Here is a 26778-nt window from a genome sequence, read left to right on the forward strand (position 1 = left end):
ACGCCAGCGCCACTGGTTTACTAAATGTTTTCTGACACTTTTCTTCTTAAAAAAAAAAGTTGTGAAAATGTCTAGGTGTGGCCTGTCATTCTTTAGCGGTGGCGACTATATTTGCCAACACTGGTACATTGTACTTGAATGCAACCCTCACTATCCCATGCTCATTCACCAAGCCAGCCCTTATAAAGACTGGTGCTAATCCAGCTCCTGGACTTTTATATTTACTGTCAAAGTCCACCTCATGTTATTGCATACCGTATAGTGATTTCCTTTAGATTTCACTCAAGTGAAGCAACATGTAAGAAGTTACTCTGGTGACTCAGCGAGCGGAACTGAGTAGTACTCATACCACAATGCAAGAGTAAAAATAGTTCTAGCCCACCCAGTGTCACACGCATCTTCTTCATGTGTATTATTTCAATATTTCAATATAAAAACCTTTACAAGCTGCTTACAGCATATGGTAAACTCTACAAGTTTGCATCAAATTTCTTATTGCTCCAAAGCATATACAGCTAGGACAATGTTGGTGCATACAGGTCGGTACAGCTGCAGTATGCACAAAACTTTAGCTGATACAATTATTATTTAGATGCATTGGAGCAAAGTGTTGGAGCAAAGAATTATTTATTTTCTTAGTTTATTTATGAAGCGGCAACATATTCTACACACATATTCTATTACTCATACCAATTCTTGTCCTCATGGGGTTTCACAATGTAAATGTCACATTAAATCAGTAGGGGAAATTTATCAAGGGCTTTGCGCCAATTTTTAGGTGAATAATTGGATTTTTTGCCCATTTTTGGTCTATTTTCTATTTTTGAACCAGTATTAGACAGGCGAATATCTTTTAGATGTGACTTTTTTTTTTATCTGCCTGTTATGAGTATTCAACTAAAAGTTTGACTCCCTGAGGAAGCAGGAGTGAAACGGCCATTATTCTGTGACGCCAGGTTTGATACAGCACTTAACTAGCTTTTGTGCATCTTTATAAAACAATATGGTCTATGATTTTGTTGCACTTGCACTTCATAACATGCATTTATGCTGTAGGAATGAATTTGTAAACCTGCAATGATGCACTAGCACTTTATAGTACAGTATATTGTCAGGTTTTTGATGTGGTTGTATCTAATATAGATTTTCATATTTTTCTACGTTTGGTAGCAAATTTGTGATAATTTCTTTTGGGCACAGAAATTCATTGTAGGTGTAGCATTTCATGCGGGAATATCTTGCATTTGAATAGTGTATAAATGGTCATGGTTCTGAGGTGTATAGGTGTTTATTTATTCAAAAGTTTGCATAATCCGAGATTAGCGCCCAATTTATCATTTGTGACTTTTAACAAAGTCGCACAAACTGGTGCAGGCCTATGTCTGATGATTACCAGGTCATTATGTTTGCGCACATTTTCCCTTTTTGCAATTTGTTAACTTAGATACAATCACTATGGCAGTGCTACATTTTAATAAATCAGTCACAAGATATTGGAACAAAATATACAACAATCCTCATTAGGCTGGGTTCACACTACGTTTTTGCAATCTGTTTTTTTCCTCATATTTTTAGCGAAAAACAGATGGAAAAAATGGATACGTGTCCACCTCATTTTTGTGTTTGTTAAAAAAAAAACGGATCCGTTTTGATCCATTTTTTTAATAATGGAAAAATGGATCAAAACGGGTGCACACACATTTTTTCCATCCGTTTTTCATCCGTTTGTTTGCAAAAAACATAAAAAAAAACCGGATTGCAAAAACGTAGTGTGAACCCAGCCTTAGAAGAGTCACACAAATTATATTGCTTAGTAAATGTCACCCAGTGTGTTTCGTAGTGTAGGAGGAAACGAAAGTACCCAGAGGAAACGCATACAAACACAAGGAGGACAAAAAATTCTGCCTTTGCTCTCCTTGGAGAGCATTTATATAAAATGAATTGAAGCAACTGCTAGGGGTTTCTGCACCCCCACCCTCCCAATCTTTGACATTTTACATCTTAAAGCCTTGTTTACATCAGGTTTCAAGCTACATTATGTGTATCTGTCAGGATGCTATCAAAGAGGTATATTTACAGAATAGCCAAACATAGAGTTGAATAGACCACATGTAGTCTATTTATGACTATATTTATTCTGATTAACAGCAGTATAGATTTCATTATGTTATAGTTTTGGGAACCCAAGTGTAGTATATTTCTGTGCTCCACAAATATACTGATGCAAATCAGACCAAACATAGTCATACATATACTACATTTGGTCTATTAACCATATGGCTACACAGTATCATTGAATAAACCGCTAATGGAGAGTTGACACATAATGTGAACAGGGACTAAACATGCATTTTATGCCCCAGAACCTATATTATGCATTCTTTCTCTCCAGTCTAAGCTTGAAATTGCACTTTGTAGTGATTAGGACAGGCAGTTTTTACAAGCTACTTGCTTCTGCTATTTTAGCGATTTGCCATCAGTTACCATTAGGGTATTACTCCATTAGTTACATATGAACATTGTACAGATACATACATAAATGTACACTGTATCATGTATACCTAACAAATTTAAAAGAATTTAAAAATGTATTGCTTTTCATGTCCTGATTCTGTGCACAGGTCTGTATTTTCCATGAGGGGGAATGGGCATCTTGCCTCAGGTAGCAGACTGCAGGGAGCCTGAGGGGTGGCCTGTTGGCCATAAATAATTCTGTTTAGCATCTTCTGCCACACACCCACTCTATACTGACCACATGACCAAAAATGACACCTGCACACATTTGTGTAAACCTATGCCTATCCATAAGTATTAGAGGAAAAAAGAAAAACATCCATTAAAATATAATTTATGATTTTCCATAGGGGCAGGGGAGGAGGATGCTATTTCAGTTTTTGTCCCAGGCAGCAAAAAAGCTAGGATCGGCCCAATCTGTGTGATTCACAGTTGTAAAAAGATTACTCATTTAGGGCTTATCCCCACGCTCTGTAAATCTTTGTGGGTATGTACTGATACAGCTGCGGGGCCTTATCAGTACTTTCCCATGAAGATTTAAAACACTGACAGCTCTCCCGGCATCATACTAATACATAACTCCGGGACAGCTGCGAGTTCATTTAACAGCTTCATGCTCTGTAACCTCTGTGGTTTATTAAGTGTGGTAATACAGATATCCAACAAATTTATGGGTTGTTAGAATGCCACAGCCAGACAGAAATGGTATCACTTTTCCTTCTGCTGGGAATATATTTCTCATCATCCAGTCTTTGAGAGCTCATTGGTGTCCCTGATATATGCCTGTAGCTACACAAGAAGAGCATATGGCATGGCATTTAGAGGTGCTGTGGTTGATGCCATTATGGAAGCCTGTGGTTGACACTGCTATGAGTATTATTTGGTTGTCTCTGCTTTAAAGCGAGTCTGTACCCACTTTTGCCCCCCCCCCCCCAACTACTTAAACCTTCTTGTAGCTGCAGAGAAGTTCTTTTTAGATGGTATATTTATCCACGCTTGTTGTTCTTTCCTGAGGGTTAAAAAATCAGACTTTAGTTGAGGTTCAGCCGTGCCAAAGAGGCATGGCCTAGAGCACTCGTGCCCTAGACCAGCGCCGCCTGTGTGGTGGAGAAAGCCATCTCCCCCTGCCTCCCGTTCCACCCTCCGTCCGCCGCACAGTGCTTTGTGTAATTGCGCATGCGGCGCCTCCTGACCCCCCCCCCCGCCTCTGTTGCGTGACCTCTCAGTGCCGTCCCCGCCCTGTGCTCATGACGCTTACGGCTTTCCCCGCCTCTCCCGCTTGTCACTGCGCTAATCCTGCACAGGCGCAGTGACGCGACAGGCTAGTGGGAGAAAGCTGGACGCGTCATTGTGCCTGCGTGGGATCGGCGTGCAACGGCACATGTGTGAAGAAGGCAAGCTGATTCCTGGATCCGGCGGCACCATGGTATGCGGGGGCGGGTGGGGGGTGTTTGGGGCGGTGACAGGCAGGATAGACGAGGAAGGCCATAAGCGTCACGAACACGAGGCGGGGATGGCGCCAAGAGGCCACGCGGACCAGGGGCGCCGGGGGGGGGTCAGGAGGCGGCACATGCGCAATTACACAAAGCACTGTATGGCGGACGGAGGGCGGACAGAGGGCAGAACGGGAGGCAGGGGAAGATGGCAAACTCCACCACACAGGTGGCGCTAGCCTAGGGCACGAGTGCTCTAGGCCACGGCTCTTTAGCACGGCTGCACCTCAACTAAAGTCTGATTTTCACCCTCAGGAAAGAACAAGCGTGGACAAAGATACCATCTGAAAGAACTTTTCTGCAGCTGCAAGAAGGTTTAAGTAGTTGGGGGGGGGCAAAAGTGGGTACAGAGTTGCTTTAAGGGAATTTTGTAGTGATGCAAAGTAAAATGCATGTGCATGAAATAACGGGAGATCCAGAGCAAAGGCCCAACACTTTACACTGGGTTTCTAATGCTGCTTCATGCACTACACTCCAAGATTTAGGAATGCCCTTTGGTTGTTTCATTTGTTAGCCTGAGAAAGACATCTTCTTCCTATGAGCCTAATAACAGCTGCATGGGTTCTCTAATGTTATTGTGCATATACCCTTGGTACAGTAGATGGCATTGTAATAGAAACATTGTGGATACTGAATGGCTAGAGTGTGGGGCCATGTTCACACAATGTAAGTAAAATGTTAAAATTTGCAACACATCCGCGATTAATACTTACATTGTGCTGCAGCTGAGGGAATCCTGGCCGGAGTATGCACACATAATATACGCTCCGGCCGGGATCGCTAGCGGCACCATAAAAAAATGACATGTCAGTTTTCTGCGGCCGCTATTCATTGAACAGCGGCCAGCAGAGAACCTGTCAGTGCACACTATGGAGCGTGCAGCTCTGGCCTCACACTTTATTGTGTGCAGTGGGGAATTGGGAATTCGGGCGCACACTGATGCACAGGGATGATCTTCTCTGACACCGGCCGGTGTCTTAAACCATGTGAACATGGCCTGAAATGTGAATTCAGGCTAAAGGCAGTTTTTGAGATATTCACAATATTTCTAAGGGCCTTATATAGTAAATAACTTTTTTATGCCTGTTTTAGGAAAATCCTACATGGACAGATAACTGCATGATACATAAAAGTTGATTGCCTTATATTAAAATGATAATTTACTTAGCCCAATTATTAGTGAAAGTTTACATAAATGATTCCTCAATCGTTTGTGTGTCCATAATAGTCAGCAGTGCATGTCCACACAACTTTTTTTCAGCCGTATCTTTGGACGACTCATTTTGAGGTGAAAATACAGCCATATATTGATAATTACGGCCATTAATAAAGATGGTCATTGATAAGGCTGAAAAAATAAATTGTGTGAAGATATAGCCACATGAGGCGACATGTGACAAACAGTAATTGTTAGGACAGCAAAAAAAGATGGAATCAGCCAATGATGAAGTGTTTACTGTTTTGTTGACTGGTCTTTTTTTCATGGGAGAATAATAAGCCTGTTCAATAATCACTCTGTGTGAAATGGTTCTTACTAGTTCCCTGTTACCCAAACACTACTAGTTTTCTTGTGCCCTTTGTGCTTGTTGTTTGACCTCTGCATCACGATGTATCATCCATAATAATGTGTCACTTCATTTCCCAAACTGTAAAATAAATATATTAGGAAAAGCTCTGACTGTACCAAAAAAATCTTAAACATTTACTGTTTTAGGCTATGTTCACACCACATACGTTTTTAGGAAAAGAACAGCCGTTGTTTTAAATTAAAACACAATGGGGGAAATTTATCAAACATGGTGTAAAGTGAAACTGGCTCAGTTGCCCCTGGCAACCAATCAGATTCCACCTTTCCTTCCTCACAGAATCTTTGAAAAAATGAAAAGTGGAATCTGATTGGTTGCTAGGGGCAACTGAGCCAGTTTCACTTTACACCATGTTTGATAAATCTCCCCCTAAGTGTTGAACAACAGTCGTTGTTTGTTATTGCCGTTGGAATAATGATCATGTCAATGATTTCCGGCAGTTGTCCAATGCAATTTTTATTCAAAATAGCAGCTGTTGTTTATACGTTGTGTGAATATAGCCTAGGGCTGGGTTCACACACTGTATACTTCAGGCAGTATTTGGTCCTCAAGTCAGGTCCTCATAGCAACCAAAACCAGGAGTGGATTGAAAACACAGAAAGGCTCTGTTCACACAATGTTGAAATTGAGTGGATGGCCGTCATATAACGGTAAATAACTGCCATTATTTCAATATAACAGCCGTTGTTTTAAAATAACAGCAAAAATTTGCCATTAAATGGCGGCCATCCACTCAATTACAACATTATGTGAACAGAGCCTTTCTGTGTTTTCAATCCACTCCTGGTTTTGGTTGCTATACAGCCTCACAAATACAGCCTCAAATATACATAGTGTGAACCCAGCCTATAATCTGTAGAAACCTTGTTTTATAACTCAGAGGATCCCTTTTTTACAGAAATTTAGGTGAATAAACTATTCAGGATGTGGGAAGATGGAGCAATAGGTGATTGGCTAAGATTAGAGATGAGCGAACCTGGAGCATGCTCGAGTCCATCCGAACCCGAACTTTCGGCATTTGATTAGCGGTGGCTGCTGAACTTGGATAAAGCCCTAAGGCTATGTGGAAAACATGGATATAGTCATTGGCTGTATCCATGTTTTCCAGACAACCTTAGAGCTTTATCCAGGTTCAGCAGCCACCGCTAATCAAATATCGAACGTTCGGGTTCGGATGGACTGGAACCCGAACCCGGTTCGCTAATCTCTATTCTCAAACCATGAGGTCCTTAGTTTGTGGTAAGACGCAGCTAGAATGGCAGTTTTTACAGAAGTGATTATAGGCTGCAATCTCTGATTTAGCAACAGAACTGACTCATGTTGTACTACAGTATGTGTGTTATATAGAGTTCAGGATAAAATAAAGGGTAATCGAGCAATATGTTTAATATTAATATGGACTTCCATGGCGGGGCACTGGCATCACATTTGCTGGTAAGGCCTTGGTAGAAAACGTTTCAGAAGCCCTGAAGTTTAGATTAATTATTTCTACAAATGTGAATGTTAATTTATTGCTTACCTTGTTTTCTAATGTCCAGATTTTTTTACATTACATTTTTTTTGAGTACACATTTATGGTATTTTTTATGGGACACTGATTATGGTGTGCAATGAGCCAAGACAGCTTTTTTTTAAATTTTCTCCTGCATTTCTTGACCCAGCACCTATACACTGACATTTTTCGCAAACACAAAAGAAATGTTCTATTATCTGTGGAAGCAGAAATGTTGCAGACCGCTAACTAAAAGGTTATTGCTGCAGTTCCTCTGAACAGTATAGGAGGTATTTAGATGCTCTTTGCAGCTCTCTCTCTCTCTCCGATACAGAACTCATTGGGCTATAGAAGTGAAAAACTATTTAGGAGGAAGTAGAAATGTAAAAAAGAAGCAATTTAGTGTTTTCTGAGAAATAAGTGAAGTTGAAACATTCTGAAACATCTATAAATTGTAAATATCACATAGATGTAGATCCTAAGCTGGACTAATATTGAGAATTCTTTGTTCCTGGTACCCAGTTTCAGTGTCTGTGGATAAGAACCATACCAATAGAACAGTATACTTCGAGATTTCAGTCAACATTTAAAATTCTTAGATTAGGTCCGTAATGCGGTTTATGAAGCAATGAGGTAACAAGGTCAAGGTCAAAGTGCACGCAGAGGTGGTCACTTTATTTATCACTGTCGCTATTACAGTACACAATGTAAATAGATTATGCAAAGTACTAAGAAAAATGTGCTGCTTTAACTGAGTGCACATTTATTCTGTCAAGAAAACAGATATTTTCTTTTGCAACATTTGAACCTTTTTCAAGGATTTCTGTTAAGCATTAAGAATCAGCAGCAAGTAATAGTACTGTATGTCACATCATCCTACAATATGGTGCCCTACTGCAATATTCTACTCTCCACTGATATCTCTATCAACTGAAAAGGATCCAAACTGGTGAAACATTGCACAGTCACAACATTTGCTTACATGCTGAGATAAATTTACACCTCTTCAAGCATTAGCTATTAGACATCTGGAACTATTTGTGTATTTATCTATCCAAAACTAAATTAAGAGTGGATATGGGTCTAACTCTTTAGCTTATGCATATAACCCATACATATATAAGTTGGGGAGGAAATAGGAATTTATGGCAATAGCTTCTCTATCTTAACATTGCACATTTGTGTGCACGGTATAAATATAGCTGCTAATACAAGTCACACACACACACATATATATATATATATCTACATGGATCTGCAGATTCTCAGAAGTGGAGATATATAAGATAGCTGCTCATGTGAGGAGATCCTTTTTAGACTTCCTTTGTTAAGTATGATTAAATACTACAGGTATCTAAGTCATGCTAAACTATCTGCCCTCTGACTCAGCCCTGACATGTCCTAAGGCAGGGGTAGGGAGCCTTGGCTCTCCAATTGTTGCAAAACTACAACTCCCATCATGCATGGAGAGCCAAAGCTAAATCTTGATAGGAGTTGTAGTTTAGCAACAGCTGGAGAGCCAAGGTTTCCTAACCCTGCCCTAAGGCCTTCTTTCCTGCTCTTGGTCCGGCCTTGCCCATAGTTTCTCTTAGAATAAAGGTATCTTTGCTGTATTTGCATGTGGCTTGGTTTGTTTATGGACTTTGCTTTCTGATCACTGCCTGCGTCTCCCCATATCAAAATATATTGCTGTCTCCACAGCTATCCAGTGAATAATGCACAATATTTGCATCCAGAAGGGAACCTTTGTAACAAATACATTTTAATACACTAATTCACCAAATCAGATATTTCACATAGAGTTCAGACAATAGAAAAGTCCACACTCTAATGGTACATTCCATCAGTAGATAACACTTTTCCCTGTAGCCACTCCTCACTGCTATTTCTGTCTCTATCTCATTGTTTTTCTGACTTCCTCTATGTGATTTTCCCTTTGTCCCTGTTACCTGGTAATTTCCCCATCATCTTCTCAGACAAACAGAACTGAACTCTGCAACTTGTATCCTATACTTTCAGTGCTGCCCTGGTCTGCATAACTTTCACGTACATGACATCACATGCATGCTTAACAGAGGGGTTCAATACATTCTATAGCAGCTGGAGGCATTACAGCTGAGCAAACAGGCCCCCAATGGAGCAATATACAAAAATAAATATCATGGGGTCTAGCTTATTTTTCTAATCTATAGACTGTTTATTTGGCAGTACAACTTTTAGTATTACTGATTTTTTTTTTAGATTTATTCTATTGGCTGTAGTTGCAGAAACATTACAAAGGTGTGAACTACTAATATAGGACACAATGTCATACAAATATTGTGTACAAACAATGATAAACATGATGGCAGCAAATGTTAGCAAAAAAGCTTACATAAACTCTATTAGGGCATATGGACAGAGAGGAGAACTGCTGTGCGGAGTGTTTCTAGCTCTGGAGGGCTATTAAAGTACAGACGCCTATTGATGTTACTGTCCACCATTAAATGCTTGTTCCCATTGTTACAAGGTATTTATAAAGCCCTGAGTGGTTTCACCAGGGTTAATAGCTACTTGTAAGGGGTCCCCGGAGATCATACTAAAAGGGGTTTTCCAAAGCTAGGTATTCCTTAGATGCCATTTTTAAAGGACATTGAACAAACTAACTTCAGTACAGTGAAGCTGCTTATAGCACATAAATGAAACCTATCATATTCAACAAAAAAAGGCACTGGAAAAAACATTACTAGGCCTGTTTCAGATGAACTTAAAGTGTCACTGTCATTTCATTTTATTTTTTTTTGCAGAAATCAATAGTCCAGGCGATTTTGAGAAACTTTTCTCAGGTTCCCCTCATTTTCAGGAAATCTTGTCTGTTTTACATCAGTCGGATCCTGTCTGTTCTATGGAGAGGGGAGGGGGAGGAGAGAGATTAGTCAGCAGCAGAGAACAAAGGCTTACACAGCGGGACCTGTGTGAAAGCCAGTATTCAGAGGTCAGAGAGGTCAGTGCTGACATCAGAGGAGAGAGCCTGGTGATGTAGCTGTAGATTAACTCTTTGTTGTCCTGTTTTGGTGGCTCATCTCTTTCCACCCCTCCCCTCTCTATAGAGAACAATGAAGACAGGGGAGAGAGCTTCATAGTGCTTTTTCATGATAAAAATGCATTTTTCGGCTAATGAACCCAATTACAACGTGTCTTAAAATCCCCTGTCCTATTGATTTCTGCAAAAAAATTAATTTTAACGACAGTGACACTAAAGGCATTTTACTAGGGATGGTCCGAACCTGCCGAGGTTCGGGTTCGTATGAACCCGAACGCTCGGCAGCAGATTCCCGCTGTCTGCCTACTCCGTGGAGCGGGCGGATCCAGCGGGAGGACAGCAGGGCGGGCAGACAGCAGGCAGACAGCGGGAATCATTACCGAGGGTTCGGGTTCGTACGAACTCGAACCGAACTCGGTTCGGACCATCCCTACATTTTACCAATCCACGTCTTTAATCACTGATCGTGGGTGTGCTGACAGTCAACACCCCAATTGATCAGCTGTTTTGCATCCAGCACTTTACAGTTAACAAGATTAACCATTGTTGGCTCCATACACTGTGTAGTGACTGGAACTGGTACCGCAGCTTAGTTACCATTCACTGGAACGCAAGCGGAGCTGCAGGTATGCCTCAACACTACTACAAAGTGACTGGAGCCAACTGCTTCCAGCCTTATTAATAGACAGCAGCAAAACTATTGCATATAGTATTGCATTTACCTGTCATAGCTGCTTTTATCCTGTACATCTATATAATATACTGTTGTACTTTTCTTTAAGGGTGTGAAGGGAAGCAGCGCTCCCCCTCCAGAATCTAAAGTGATCCACAAAGCTGGTTGGTTGAAGAAAGCTAGCGGACTTCTGGGACTGTGGAAAGATCGCTACATTCAGATACTGCAAACTCAACTTTGTGTTTTTGACAACGAGGTAAAAAACCTGTCAAGATCCAAAATTACATTGAAAAATCATCTTTGGGGCTGGTCTTATCAAAGGAAATGGTCTCTATTCTAAATGTATACTGAATTGAAAACCTACCACACAAAATCTGGGCTGCATAGGTGGTCTTTTCAAAGGGGTGGTCTCCTGGAGGGAGATGTTTCACATATACAGTACAGTATATCTTTTCTAGTAGTAGTATTATTACTATTATTATTATAGCTGGATGTAGATCCTTATCTAACACAGTATTCACTGTGATCTAGTGGCTTTCATTTTAACAAATGTCTTTAAGTAAATAAGCCCTGATCACATTGACATCAGGGTTTTATTTTACAAGCTTTCCCTTATCCTCAAAATTGAATACGATAGTCTACTGTACTATTTTACCCAGTTAAAAAAGATACCTTGGAGAAGTCTTATAAGTTAATAAAATTAATTAATGCGAATATTAAGGCTTAGAAAAACATGTTTACTTTCTTCTAGAAACAGCACCACACGTTTTTGGGTGTGGGATTTGCAGCTCTGTTCCTTTGAAGTGAATGGAGCTGAATTGTAATACCACATGTAACCTCAAGACAAGGGTGGCGCTGTTTTTGCAAGAGGGTAACTGTGCTTTATCTAATCCTGGACAACCCCTTTAAGATCTAATTTATCTATATATTATCATGCACCATTCAGCCTATACTACAATACATGATCAGTGAACTGCTCCATGACCTAATAGTAACTATGACATATGTCTGGAGAAGGAGTAGCCCTGGCACAAAAATAGTTGCTGGAATAAAAAAACCTGAGTTGTGGGAAAGGAAGGAAACATTTGGATAGATGGCATATATCTACAGGACATCCTGGAAAGTCAAACATTATTTTGTACAATCTTTGTTTTAACACTCGCATATTTAAGAACGGCAAGTAACAATACCGTCATATATTTCATATAAGGGTTGGTCCTATAACAGAGCAAGGTCATGATGAAAAAAATCGCATCATTTGCTGTTGCCTTGTAAGCAGAAAGCAGGGTGCCTCTTGGCATACATACACATGGGCACAACCAAATGTCTCCCACATGTAAATATCCCCTGTTCTCATTACATAGCCTGTGTGCTGATGAGCTGCAGGAGAGCCACAGTCCTTGGAGTTTCCCTTCTGTATGGTTATATCACTCACTATCATAGGGAATTGCATGAACAAGTCTAATTTTCATCGGCCAGATAATCCAGAGCGTTTGCACATTGACGTGTTTTGTTCTTTTGATACTTTATTATCGCTGGGGCTTTATTTACTCCTGTGTTGTGTTGTTTACTATGGATGGGGGAAAGATATAATTTGCTAGTACAGAATGCAGCTAAAGCTTCCAACCCAGATGTAAACAAAGCCAGTGTATAAGAATACAGAAGAATAGAGGGGGTATACAGTGAAGCAAGTACAGATGGTAACATCAATTATACATGGCCTGGCAGATGTTTTGCTGCTGTAAATGATATTTTAGATAAAATGTGGAAGTGACAAGTGTATTGTAAATAAGAATAGTTGCTATAACACAATGAAGGCTGCCATTTAGTGGCATTGAATGATATAAGGATTAAATGCTGGCTGTCATCAGCTCTTTCATTACATTATATTTTCTTTGCTGGGTTGTTGAGATGCACTACACAGAAAGCAGAGGCAAGCAATGGCTTCCTACAATTATCTTTCTTCCAGGGAGGAATATGCCACGTACTAGAAATACGGTTTAATAATTGTAATCATTTTTATACATTAGCCAGATTTACTAAGATTGTCAGGTTTTCAAAACCCCTACACAGGTTTTAGAGTCTCACTAGATTTATTATAAAGCACAGATTGGCCGCTAAACAGCTGCACCCTGTAATCTTCTGTAAATGTACCATGTGTTTTGCACAATAAAGTGGACATTTCTAAGGATGTGGTGAGTGCCACCTACTTTATGGACTATTGTGTATATGGACTATACTTTTTATGATGAGAGCACCACTATAGCCACTAGCTGGGAGTGGCATCCTGAGAGTCCATCTGTATAATATTACGCTGTGTGTGAATAGTATCCACCATCATTTCTCTTACTATTAATTGTAGATTTATTATGTGTCTGATTGCTCCAACTAATGTACTAAAGTACTAAGTACTTTAACTCCTTAATGACGGAGCCAATTTTCCTTTTTTGTGGTTTCTTTTTTTCCATCTCATGTTTAAAAGGCCATAGCACTTGAATTTTTTTTACCTACAGACCCACATGAGCCCTTATTTTTTGCGGCACTAATTTTACTTTCTAATGGTAGACTTAATTGCATAAAGTACGCTGCAAAACCCCCCAAAAAATATATATATATATATATATGTGTGGAGAAATTGAAAAAAAAAATAAAATAAAATTATTTGGGGGAGGGGGGTTGTTTTTACGCTGTTCATCCTATGGTAAAACTGACATGTTATATATGTTCCTTGACTCGGTACGATTACAATGATATGCAACTTGCATAACTTTAACATTACTTGATGTTGTCAGGATGGGGCAGGTAGGGACCAGACACGACAGTGAGCCCTGATGCTAAACCCACCAACTGTCCCAACCTACTTGCCTCAACCGGCCCTAGGTGGCCATAAACAACCACAAACAACCACGATGACGTTCCCTGCACTGAATATGTGCACACAGAACAAGACAGACAAACAAACACAATATGGAATAGTCAAATAGGCAGTGTCAAAACCGAACGGGCAGCGCAGTACAAAAACAGGTAACAGTCAGATAGTCAAAAGTCAAAGCCAGAGGTCAGGTAACACAGTTGAGCAAGCAGGGGGAGTTAGGACGGGGATCGCAGGAATAGACAGGGGGAGCTGGGACCAGGGTACTAACCTAAATAGCCAGCAGGGAAAGACTGGCTTCAGCTTTCTTTTATACTCAACAATAGAAAAGAGCAGTGAGGAGGTGGCACCATTAAACACAGAGGATCAGCGCAGTTGAGTATTCCTTCTTTTTGAAAAAAAATAAATAAATAACCTGGAGTGCATAAAAAAATTGCCATGCCTGAAGTAATCCTTTAACAGACTAACCTAGAACGAACAGATGTAAAGTACTTAACTGTCCAGGTTCCTGTGGCATTGGTTCTTGCTGATGTCCATTATTCTAAGCGGAGTCCATCATTTTGTTCAGGGCCAGTGGAGTGGATTATTGTACTGAGGGCGATATACCCGCCCCCAGTGCAACAAGCAGCCAATTTCAACACAGTACCATTGACCTTTACCAAGCCATTTAAAACTTGTGGAATTTGTTTGGGATTCTGTAACTGGACTCCGTTGATCAGACATTAATGGCACATGACATAACATTAATCTTATAATGCATATATAAAGCAGACTAAATAATGACTGAATAAAGTTCAGTGAATAGGTCCCTTTTCCTACATGAATACCTTAACTATCTAGAGTTTATGTGTAAATGTGCCTGATATCAACTCTGGGAGATAAAAGCTGCACCGAGAGTTCATTAAATGTATAAGCTTCAGACTAAGAAATGTTTGGAAAGTTCTGCAATGTCCGAAAAAACATGGCGCTCAGGGAGGGTATGCTGATTCTGATGTCATCATTGGTCTCCTCTTCTCTCAGGAATGTTAGGCACCTGTGTTTGCTGCCAAGATATTTGATTTTATGAACAGAAAACTTGGCCGTGTTGCACTGGAAAAAGTCTTTGCACAGGATGGATCTTTGTGATTATTTGGCTGACACCTGTCACTCCTGTAATAACATAGCAGCTGTTTCTCTGGCACTGCTCAGAAAAACTGTAAAAACACATTTGTCTACAAAGCTTGAAAAATGGTAAAAGCCACATGTTTCCTCATTAGAAACAAATAAATACCAATTGCTTAGTATATTATTATAGGAGTCAATCACATTAGCAGTGAGATTGTACTAACAATTACATACAGGGGTGCTAGGAGTTTTACACATAACCCCTTTTATTTATCTGTCTGTCACTGTAATGTGCTAGCAAATAATGTTTTATGCAGCAGTTAAGTGCCAAAGAGGTGTGGCCAAGGCAGATCAGAGCTCTTTGGCACTTCATTGCAACATAAAACAGTACTTTTTTAGCAGACCGCTAAATGGACAGTAATATGCATATTCTTTCCCTAAGAACATTGCCAGAAACCTGGTTCTCAATTTCCAAGCGACAGGTTTTAGGACTGGTCAGAGTGCTGGTAAAATGTACTGTCTAATCCAGTGATGGCTAACCTTGACACTCCAGCTGTTGCAAAACTACAATTCCCATCATCATATCAATTGTAGTTTTGCAACAGCTAGAGTGTCAAGGTTTAATCATTAAATTCCACCAATGCCACCTCTTCCCTTTGCTATAAAAGTCTGTTCTGCTCACTGAATGGTCAGTGTTGGGGATGCTTCAACAGCATTAACAAGAAATCAGTGCTGTTGAAATGGTCAAGACACTGATGCAGCCAAAGGGAAGAGGGGTGAAGATGCAGCTCTCCTTACTGGTAGCAGTCAGTAAGTCTCGCCTGGTCTGTACTGTGATTGCATGACAAACTCTATGTGACTGCAACCCGTAGAGCCTAGGGTTGTTTATAGACCAGAGACCGTGCAGTGATACTTGCATGACATGGTTCTGCAAAGTCCTTGGGAGGCTTCCTCTCCTAGCGGCGGACTAGTACTCTTGTGGAGTAAACAAAACATTTTGATGTGGATCTACAAATAAAGGAAGATTTATATAGATCATCACCTTATTTTTAATAAGTGTCTCTAAATTGGTTCTGTAAATTCTCCATGGGTATGATTGTCTCATTTCACACCTTGCGATAGCAAATAGTAAATTGTAAATAAATGAATAGGCCGGCGCGGGTATGTGGTATGCTGGTGTAGCTGTCTTTTTTTTTAATCTCAGCCCGGTTTCTGCGCACGGCACTTACCATCAATGGAGCCACGTCATAGAGGGGAGGGGGTTTTGTCACACTGGGGGTGGGTGGGCCTGCCTGTAGTGCTTCAGGCTGGGCTGGTGCCTGGGAATAGACAGGCTGCATGCACGGGAATTGGGCCGCAGTTCATAAAAAAAGGACTGTGGCACCGGCATCCCCGTGCCAGCTTCGGTCTGTTCATATAAAATCTTAAAGCAATGTACCTGATGATACATTCGCTTTAAATTCCTGCATGTTGGACTCAGGTAAAAACCGGGTAAGGATGCCAGGTTGCCTGACTCTTATCGTCCCATTTCTTTACTAAACTTTGACGCGAAGGTTCTGGCCAAAATTCTGGCAACCCGCTTGGTTACTGTTATTACTTCTGTTGTCCATCCGGACCAGACCGGGTTCATGCCGGGTCGGGCCACAGATATTAATATCCAGCGCCTCCACCTGAACATAGCTGCTGCCAGTGCTGATGTATCTCCTGGCTTTGTCCTTAGCCTTGACATATATAAGGCATTTGATTCGGTGGAATGGCCATACCTGTGGGCTCTCCTGGCGGGTCTCCGCTTTGGTCCTGGATTCATTGCCTGGGTTCGTTTGCTGTATACTGCTCCGCTGGCTCGTATCCGTACTAACTTGGATATCTCTGAACCCTTCCCCCTGGAGCGTGGGACGAGACAGGGATGCCCGCTCTCCCCTTTTCTATTTGCATTAGCAATGGAGCCTTTAGCAGCGGCCATCCGTGTCTCCCCCTCGGTCTGTGGCATTACAAGGGGTGCACTGGTGGAGAAGGTATCTATGTATGCGGATGACACGCTGGTGTATCTGGCCGATGTAGACTCCTCCTTAAGGAGCTTGCTCGCCATCCTTGACTCCTTTGGTGCTGTATCAGGCCTAAGGGTCAACTGGTCTAAATCCTCCCTGCTCCCTCTCTTGGCTGCATATACCAGCGTGTCCTCACTTCCTGTCCCTCTGCAGGTGGTTCAGCAATTTAGATATTTAGGGGTTGAGGTCACTGCGTCCCTTAAGAGTTACATTCCTCTGAACCTGGAACCCCTGGTAACCACTACCGAGGCTCGGCTCAAAGCCTGGTCTTCTCTGCCCCTATCCCTGATGGGGAGAATTAATATTTTTAAAATGATATATCTGCCTAAATTTATTTACTTATTCCATGCGTCTCCCTCTTTCCCAGGTCGAGCTTTCTTTGAGCGCATTGAGAGAATGTTGAGATCGTTCTACTGGCAGGGGAAACCCACGCGAATTAAGCTAGCTTCACTACAGGCGTCCAAACGTCAGGGCGGGTTGGCTGCTCCTAATGTCCGAAACTATTTCCTTGCCTCCCAGCTTGTATATGCGAATTGGTGGCTGGACCTAGATCTGAGGAACCCCGCGGTGAACATGGCAGGTGCACTGATGGGTTCATACGAAGGGCTCTCGAATGCCCTCTATCGCTATACTCCTTCCTCCTCGTATGTTACACCAATTTTGACCGTGGCAAGGGTATGGTCTGTGGCCCACAGGATGAAGCCTAATGATAAATTTTCCCCCAGAATGCCATTGTGGCTTAATCCGCATTTGCCGCACTTGCTGTCGCTCCCTGGCTCTGTCCTATGGGGCAAACATGGTGTGAAATTCCTGTATCACCTGTTCTCCTGTATCCTGTATCACCTGTCACATGTGTTTTTGTCCTTTGACCAAATGAAGTCTGCCTATGGTGTACCGCAGTCTGCCTTTTTCCACTATCTTCAATTGCGGCATGCGGTACAATCGCAATTTAATACCCTCAGACTTCCCTTGGCATTTTCTGAGCCGGAGCTCCTCCTGGGCGCTACGGACCTGCCTAAGCCACTGACACAAGCTTATCAACTGTTGCAATCAGAGGGTTCTTCACCCTTTGCCAGTGCCCTTGAGCTGTGGGTGCAGGACGTCCCGACCCTGACGGCGACTCGCTGGAAGGAGGTGGAAGCCACTTTCTATCCCACAGTTGTGAGTTCTAGAGATGTGCTCATACAGTTTAGATTTCTGCTTAGGTTATACTATACCCCTGAGCGGCTATGCAAGATGGGTGTTATGACATCAGCTGTTTGCTTCCGATGCCAGGGGGCAGTGGGGTCGTTTTTGCATGCGCTCTGGGATTGCCAGAGAGTTATGCCCTTCTGGAGGGCAGTTATGGCCTTTCTGGCTGACCACTTTGAATTTCCTCATATCTGCTCTCCAGAGGTTTGTTTGCTGGGTCTCATCAATGAGGTGACACACAGCAAATACTATAGGCTATTCATTCGTTTCCTTCTGTTTTGTGCCCGCAAAGTCATTATAATGGAATGGAAGAGTCCTGATGTTCCTTCTTTGACTAGGTGGATACGATTAGTCAACACGTATGTCCCACTGTACAAGACTCTGTATGAGAGCAGGAAGTGCCCACAAAAGTTCAAAAAGATATGGATCCACTGGATATCTCTAGAGGAGACTGATGTAAGGCCCAGTTAAGGCGCTGTTGCTGCTTCGGGTCCTTTCATGAGGGTCTCGCGGGTTGGGGGGGGAGTGTGTGTGAATGTGAGTTATGTTTGTCCTCAGTTAGTTGTTCATTTTCTAACTGTTACTTGCCTTCTTTTTGTTGGGTTGTCGGTGTCAATACCCTGTAGTTTATGCTTATATATTGCCTGTTTTTTACCATCCTGGGTGATGCGAAGTGTGCACCGATACAAAAGTTATATCTTATGTGGTTGTATGTACTACTACTATGAAAAAATTGATAAATAAAGGTTTAAAAAAAAAAATAAAAATTCCTGCATGTGTTAAAGGAGAACTCCAGGCCTAATATAAAAATTCATGAGGTGGGGGTTCGTAAAAAGATATTAAATATTAAAGAAGCTATAATAACCCATCCCTGTGTCCCTGCAGCACCACCGCTCACAGACGCCAACTGGCCTCCTTTAGCTCCCGCTCCTGCAATGCCATGACTTGGCTCAGATATGTCCCCTCCTGCTGCATCGTGACAACATAGCAAGACGGGAGGAAAAAAAGCTGAAACCTAGCGGATGGCATTGCAGGGGCAAAGGGAAGGTTAAGTTTAGCTTCCTAATTATGTTCAACCCACCCCAGATTTAAACTTTTTGACGGAGTTCTCCTTTAATATATGCACTGCAGGGATCTGCAGAAAGTGATGGTGGTTTATGCTGACACTATATGAACATAGCTTCAGTTCAAACCACTAATCTGTAGATCAGAGGACCTCTTTTGGGTGCACATTCTCCTTATTTAAGTTGGGTTTCTAGATGTTGGATCCATAATGTATTTTTGTAACAGAAGATTATGAAACTGGATAGCCCCCTAAGGATTCAATTCAAAGCTTCATTTGTCTGTAAACCCTTAAGCGCAGACACATTTCAAGAATTTACAGGAGTTTCAAGTATTTTATCAAGTGGTTGTTGATAAAATGTCTTTTAATTCACAGTTTTTCTCCATTTCCACAGGATGAGCAGAGGTGTCTGGAGACACTGGAGCTTGCCAATTATGAGCGGTGCCAAGACCAAAGAGCCTTCCTCAAGCGAAAAAAGCATTTTAATTTGATCCCATCTCCAGGCTCCAAGGTAAATCATTTCTATCATTGATGTAACTAAAATATTCATTTATCACTTTGCAGCACACAATGAACAAGCTTGAGACCTAATATTAGGTTTATAGTTTGGACCTGAGCTTGTGCTGACTGGCTTCAGTGATCTACTGCTTCATTGCTGAGCTGTTTTGCTCTTAGATGGTTTGCATCATAATAACTTTGTCTTTGGAGATTGTTTATCTTAAGTTTGGCCGCTTGTCAGGAAGGGACAGGGCTGGAGTGGCTTAACCATTTCACTAAAAGGGGTTTTGTCTATAGATGAGTGACTGTAAAACATATTTTTTCATTTAATTAAATTTTTGTGGAGGTTTCCATCTTGCCTGAGCTGTACTAGCTTGACAGAAAGCCCCAGGAATACTGAGATGTTGTGCTGCATTTACACGGACCGATTATCGTTTGAATTTACGCTATAACGATCGCATTTTAAAATTTTTAAATACAGATAGTAAAATGGAAAATTTGAAAAAAAAAAAAAAACATCGCCAAACATTCTTAAAAAATATTTTACCATACAACTTGATTTATATAATAGGTTCTTTCTGATGACACATTCCCTCATTCCCTTTAAGCGTGAGAGCATTTGAGTATTTTTGGGTTTTGCATTTTTATTTTGTCCTTCTTGCCCTTTAAGAACCCTAACAATTTTTTTTACCCTGTCTTAATAGCCACATGAGGACTTTTTATGTGGGACTAATTGTAGTTTGCAATAAAACGTTTGATTTTTCCATTATAATAGTTTTTCATTTTTTTTTATGCCATTTACATGTAGTACAATTGACACATTGTATGTATTCTTTACAATTATAATGACACCTATTTGTGTAGTTTCTGTATTTACAAAAAATACAAACCATAAACCAAAACTGCCATTTTCTGACCACTATACCTTTTTTATTTTTCTGCCTATGAAGTTGTGTGTGTGTGTTTTGTGCTGTATAGTTTTTATCTGTACAAAAGTGGTGAAGAATTTTTTGATTGCTTATGACTCTTTTTGATCGCTTATGACTCGTTGTCCCGGAGGAGCGATCCACACATCTTACCCTGTCCGGGGTCTGCGCCGTAATGGGGCTGATCCCGGCTCGGCACTCGATTGCTTCCGACTGCAGCAGCCAAAAGCAATCGAGTGCCTATCTCATCGATCTATGCAGCATAGATCTGTATGAGAGATCAAAGTACTTATACTAGAAGCCCCCCAGGGGGGCTTCTAGAATAAGTGTAAAAAAAAAAAAAAGAAGTGTTGTTAATAATAAAAAGCCCCCTCCACTAATAAAAGTTTGAATCACCCCCCTTTTCCCATGTTATAAATAAAAATAAATAAATAAACATGTTTGGTATCGCCGCGTGCGTAATCGCCCATACTATTAATTTATCACATTCCTGATCTCGCACGGTAAATGGCAATAGCGCAAAAAAATCCCAAAGTGCGTTTTTTTTTTTCCAATTTCACCACACATTGAATTTTTTTCTGGTTTCGCAGTGTACTTTATGAAAAAATTCAGCCTGTCATTGCAAAGTACAATTAGTGGCACAAAAAATAAGGGCTCATGTGGGTTTCTAGGTAAAAAAAATTCAAGTGCTATGGCCTTTTAAGCACAAGGAGGGAAAAACGAAAAGCAAAAATTTAAATTGGCCCAGTCCTCTAAGGGTTAAGTGACTTGAGCAACTTTGAACTAGGCTTGGTAATGGGTGCTATACTAGCTGGGGCCAGGATTTAAAGTGTACCTGTCGCTATAACTTTCAAAATCTAAATCGACAGTAGATGTGATACAAGGCAAGTTTTCAACTTACATAGAATTTTTTTCGCTATCATGCTTTAAAACAAGGCTATACTTTCAAGAAATCCAGGTCCAGTCTCCTGAAGGCAACTTTTTAGTCTTGTGCTGGGCAAAAAAAAAAAAAAAGACCAAATGCAGGAGGTCACAACAGTACAGTTCCTCTGTTAAAGGCCCTATTCCACCAACAGATCTGACAACAGATTATCTGCCAAAGATTTGAAGCCAAACCCAGGAGTGGATATGGAAAGAGGAGAAATCTCAGTCTTTCCTTTATGACCTGTTCTCTGATTATAGTCTGTTCCTGGGTTTGGCCTCAAATCTTTGGCAGATAATCTGTTGTCAGATCTGTTGGTGGAATAGAGCCTTTAAGTCTTTTTTCCAAAGAGAGTAAAAACAGGAAGTGCTGTGTTTCCAATGATAACAAAACAAACTATGTAAATTACAGACTTGCTTTATATCACATCCCCTGTTGATTTAGATTTTAAAAGGTATAATGACAGGTAGACTTTAAAAAAACTACCAATCTTATGGGTTTTTTTGTGCATTGGGAATATACAGCGAGAGGTGTAATGGGCATAAAAAACAGTAAAGATAGACTAAACAGCTTGTTGATGAAAGTAAGGTCAGAGGAAGATGTAAAGAATCTTTCTAATGAAAAGGTCGGGCACAGTCAGGCAAATTGCACTACACCGGTGCTCCAGCTAACATGTTCAAGTGCACAAATCATTATTGCTTATCACAGATAGGCTATAACAGCAGACCAGTTCAGCTGCCATTTTATTAATACTCTAACACCTTGCTGGTGGAAGCATCAGAATTTGGAGTACAAAGCATGAATAGATGTATTCTTCCTGTCCAGTGTCAGCCGTTCAGGCTGGTGGAGCAATGGAGTGGGAAATGATTTCTTGACACCCCCCGGCTTCTCTGATACCTGTGGATGGACATTAGGGCATAGTATCCTATAGCAGAAGGACACTTCAGCAGGACAAAGCACCATGCCACAATGGTCGCATTGTCATGGACTGGTTGTAGGAACATGACAGCGAGTTTTCCTTGCTTCCTTGGCCTTCACAGTCCTAATTGTTTATCCTACACAAAAATCTTTGGACGAGGTAGAATGAGCTGTTCAGAGCATGTCAGTGACTCCATCTAATTTGCAGCAACTGCAAGAAACTATCCTGTCTGTATGGGCAGAAGAACTTCAATATCTAGTATTCCTAATGCCTAGGATCAATATGACAATCAACCGCTACCGTTCTAAATGGGAAAGGAGCCTCTGGATGGCCCCATTCACACATCAGTAATTTTATCCGTAATTACCGGCTTGCAAGTAACGGACAGGGTTACAGATGTGTATTAGCAGCAGGCCGCATTTACATAGACCCCCTAGTTGAAAATACAGCCCATACTATGGCTTGCCAGTGTTTTTTATTCACAGATCACGGCCCTTTTACAGATCCATAGCAGAGTCGATAGAAATCAATGGCCACTATATGAATATGTACAAAAGAAAACCATTCATCACATCTACCAAAAATATGCCATAGGAGCTGGCACTTACCCCCACCTCCGTCGGCGTCCAGGTGAATACTGTGCGCATGCGTCCCCTTAGACAAAGCTATGTGCACCTGAAATCATGACGCCGCACCAGGAGAGTGGGAGAAGCCGCAACAGTCCTTGTGGATACAGTGAACTGTGCCAACAATGACAACCACAATACATGTTTAATAAATATACACTAGATCAGTCCTATAATTGAGTCCTTTTGGAAACTGAGTATCCATATTTAATATCCAATATGCTTCACGATTAAAAATTTTTGAGACCAACTGCCTCCTCTGTGATTTCTTTGAACTTTTACTATAGCAAATAAAGAAAAATAACGCAAGTCACCATGATGTGTAAGAATAAAATGCTTAGCTGCTCCTGATACATTCTCCCCCTTACGGCTTATATCATAAATGTGCTCCGCTATTCTAGTTTTTAATTTCCTAGATGTGCATCCTACATACAGTTTATTGCAACAGGAGCAGACAATATTAAAAACAACTGAAACACAGTTGCGCTCCTGATATAGTACACTCGTAACAGAACTATATGTTTACTAGTGTATGTACTGCTGCGAGCTACAACTAGTGGTACTGCTTCCACTCATAAAAATATTAAGTATAAAAAATCTGTGTTGTGCCGCGCTAAGTACTAAAACTCCAACTGATATTATTTATAAAACATAAATAGCGTTTGAAACATAAAGCTCACCAGTTTCCGTGCATGGGCTGGCTTGGATGTGTAGTTCTATAAGTCCGTACTCCTGCACGTCCGTGGATTGGCTGTATTATATATCATATAGGTCCGTGTTCTTGCACCTCCATAATGTAGCTATATTGGCATGTCATCGGGATCCAAAGCACTTGAATGAAAATAGAAGAATCCTGTCTTCTTGCAAGGCGTGCGCCCCGGCCGGTGGCGTGTAGGCACTTGCTGAGAGAAAACCTGAGCGAGAGTCCTTCTGTGACGTCACAGATTCTACGGGTCGCTTCGTAAGGCAAAAACTACCTCAACGCATTTCAAAGGATATGTCCTTCTTTCTCAAGAGGATCTTGCACTTCTCCGCGATTCCCCTTTATAGGTACGTGTTCTCTTCTCAGGTATTAACCCTTTCAAGTAACTTTTACAGAAATGCAAATAGTTCAAACTCCGCATTGAGTCCTACCGGTTGCATACTATTAAATAGAAAGATATATTCACTTTCTTTTCGAGACATTTTGTGAATACAATTACCTCCCCATCGATCTGCTTTCACTAGTTCCAATGCCCCGGACATGGAGCTACCTATTTGGCCCTTATGATGTTCTCTAAAATGCCGTGATAGTGGATGACTATCAAATTGTCTTATGATATTATACATATGTTCAGATATTCTTTTCTGTAATGTTCTTTTCGTTTTCCCTATGTATATTATATTACAAGGGCATTTTAAAAAGTAAATTACCCCTTTAGTTTTGCATGTGATGTGGCCTTTGATGTTGTGAGTTACATTGTGATGGACAAATTTCTTCATTCGTTTAACATGTCATACTGGTGCAGCAATTGCACTTCCTACAGGGGTAAAAACCTTCTTCATATGATATTCCCCCCTTAATACCATTATTACGGGAATCCCTCATTTGTAAAACAGTGGGGGTTATTTTATTTCCCAAACTGTTTGCTTTACGATAGATCATTCTAGGTTTGTCTGGGATAAATTCCCCTATGATTTTATCCTGTTTGAGGATATCCCAATGATTTTGTATAATTTGTTTCACGTTCTTTGCTTGATTGGAATAAGTTGCGATGAGTGGGATGTCAAACAGGTTTTTTGAGTCGTCTTTTTCATCGTTTTTCTTCTTCTTTTCCTTATTTATTATTAGATGATCTCTGTCTATCTCTCCCACTTCTTTTCTAGTTTTTTCTAGTTTTTCTAACTGGTATTCTTTCTGCAAGAATTTTGTTTGTAATATATGAGCTTCTTCTTCATATTTTTCTTTATATGTGCAATTTCTTCTTAATCGTAGGAATTAACTGCGTGGAATATTCAAAAGCCACATCGGAAGGTGGCAACTATCAAGGGAGATAAAACTATTGCTATCAGTGGGCTTCTGATTTTAGTGCATAGTTGGCCATCATGTATATAAATAGTGAGATCTAAAAAAATTGATGCTGGTGGTGCTCGATGTTGGTGTGAAATTTAAATAAAAATCATTTTTATTGATATCTATTAAAAATAAATCCAGTGAACTCTGATCCCCCTCCCAAATAAAAATCACATCATCGATAAACCTTTTCCATAGGACCAGGCCCGCACCAACGGGGATCGACGGGGAGGTAATTATATTCACAAAATGTCTCGAAAAGAAAGTGAATATATCTTTCTATTTAATAGTATGCAACCGGTAGGACTCAATGCGGAGTTTGAACTATTTGCATTTCTGTAAAAGTTACTTGAAAGGGTTAATACCTGAGAAGAGAACACATACCTATAAAGGGGAATCACGGAAAAGTGCAAGATCGTCTTGAGAAAGAACGTATCCTTTGAAATGCGTTGAGGTAGTTTTTGCCTTACGAAGCGACCCGTAGAATCTGTGACGTCACAGAAGGACTCTCAGGTTTTCTCCCAGCAAGTGCCTACACGCCACCGTCCAGGGCGCGCACCTTGCAAGAAGACAGGATTCTTCTATTTTCATTCAAGTGCTTTGGATCCCGATGACATGCCAATATAGCTACATTACGGAGCAAGAACACGGACCTATATGATATATAATCCAGCCAATCCACAGACGTGCAGGAGTACGGACTTATAGAACTACACATCCAAGCCAGCCCATGCACGAAAACTGGTGAGCTTTATGTTTCAAACGCTATTTATGTTTTATAAATAATATCAGTTGGAGTTTTAGTACTTAGCGCGGCACAACACAGATTTTTTATACTTAGGAGCAGACAATAACGTACACAACATGGTCGCTATTACAATTCATGAAAGAAGAGATTTTAAAACTTTGCATTTCATCTGATGCAGACAATTTAGTCGTGTTTTTTTTTTTTGCAAACTTACAAACACTACATCGGGCCCCTCCACTTTGAAAAAAACCCTTTTGTGATAACCAATTCTATTTGTATTGGACTTCTGATTGGGAACCGTAGGAGAATTAACACATAGTTCAGACTGTATCCACAAGGACTGTTGCAGCTTCTCCCACTCTCCTTGTGCGGCGTCATCATTTCAGGTGCACGTAGCTTTGTCTAATAGGACACATGCGCACAGTATTCACCTGGACGCCGACAGAGGTGGGGGTAAGTGCCAGCTCCTATGTTTATTTCTTTTCTCTGTATATATATAACTGCTATTAATTCATTAAGTGTATATGCTGTGACAGACGGTTGCGTTGATAGGCATTGCCTTACACATTTTTCAAGTGGATTTTTATACTTGTGTGCATATAATAAAGGTATGAGATTTTAATGGGATTGAGTGCCTTGTATGGACTTTCATTGTTCTGGATTGTTGACAATTATGGATACTTGTATTCCCCATGTATAAAGAATTTTGGATCATCTTTTTTTACAGTTCTGTGTTGAAAAATCCTTTTAAAATCAAAGAACAACTGAATTAGCATCATGCAGAAATTTTCCTTTATCTATTGATGGTGGATTAGGATTTGTTTTTTTTCTTCTAAAAGGGTATTCTGAATTCTAATAAAAAAATAATAATTCCAGCTTTGTGGATAACGTAAAAAAGACATATACTTCTTCCCTCCTCCCACAGTCATTCTCTTGGAGCTGGTCCAGTTGCACAGTCATCTTAGCCAATAAGCTGCTGAGGTGGGACAACACTGCTGCCACTGATTGGCTGAGTGGGCAATACCATG

The 26778-nt window shown here is 40.7% G+C and overlaps 2 protein-coding genes across 2 annotated transcripts in view; one reads left to right on the forward strand and one right to left on the reverse strand.

Moving 5' to 3' along the window:
• The window catches only part of PCSK6 (proprotein convertase subtilisin/kexin type 6), a 319024-nt gene that overhangs the window by 235427 nt on the left and 56819 nt on the right, over nt 1-26778 (reverse strand). The window lies entirely within an intron of this gene.
• PLEKHO2 (pleckstrin homology domain containing O2) overlaps nt 1-26778 on the forward strand; it is a 42802-nt gene that overhangs the window by 9424 nt on the left and 6600 nt on the right. Inside the window, exons 2-3 of the mRNA XM_069985427.1 lie at nt 10890-11036; nt 19453-19569. Coding sequence (XP_069841528.1) covers nt 10890-11036; nt 19453-19569 — 264 coding nt within the window. The remainder of the gene's footprint in view (nt 1-10889; nt 11037-19452; nt 19570-26778) is intronic.

Source organism: Dendropsophus ebraccatus, chromosome 1 (genome assembly GCF_027789765.1).
Source record: "Dendropsophus ebraccatus isolate aDenEbr1 chromosome 1, aDenEbr1.pat, whole genome shotgun sequence".
NCBI lineage: Eukaryota > Metazoa > Chordata > Amphibia > Anura > Hylidae > Dendropsophus > Dendropsophus ebraccatus.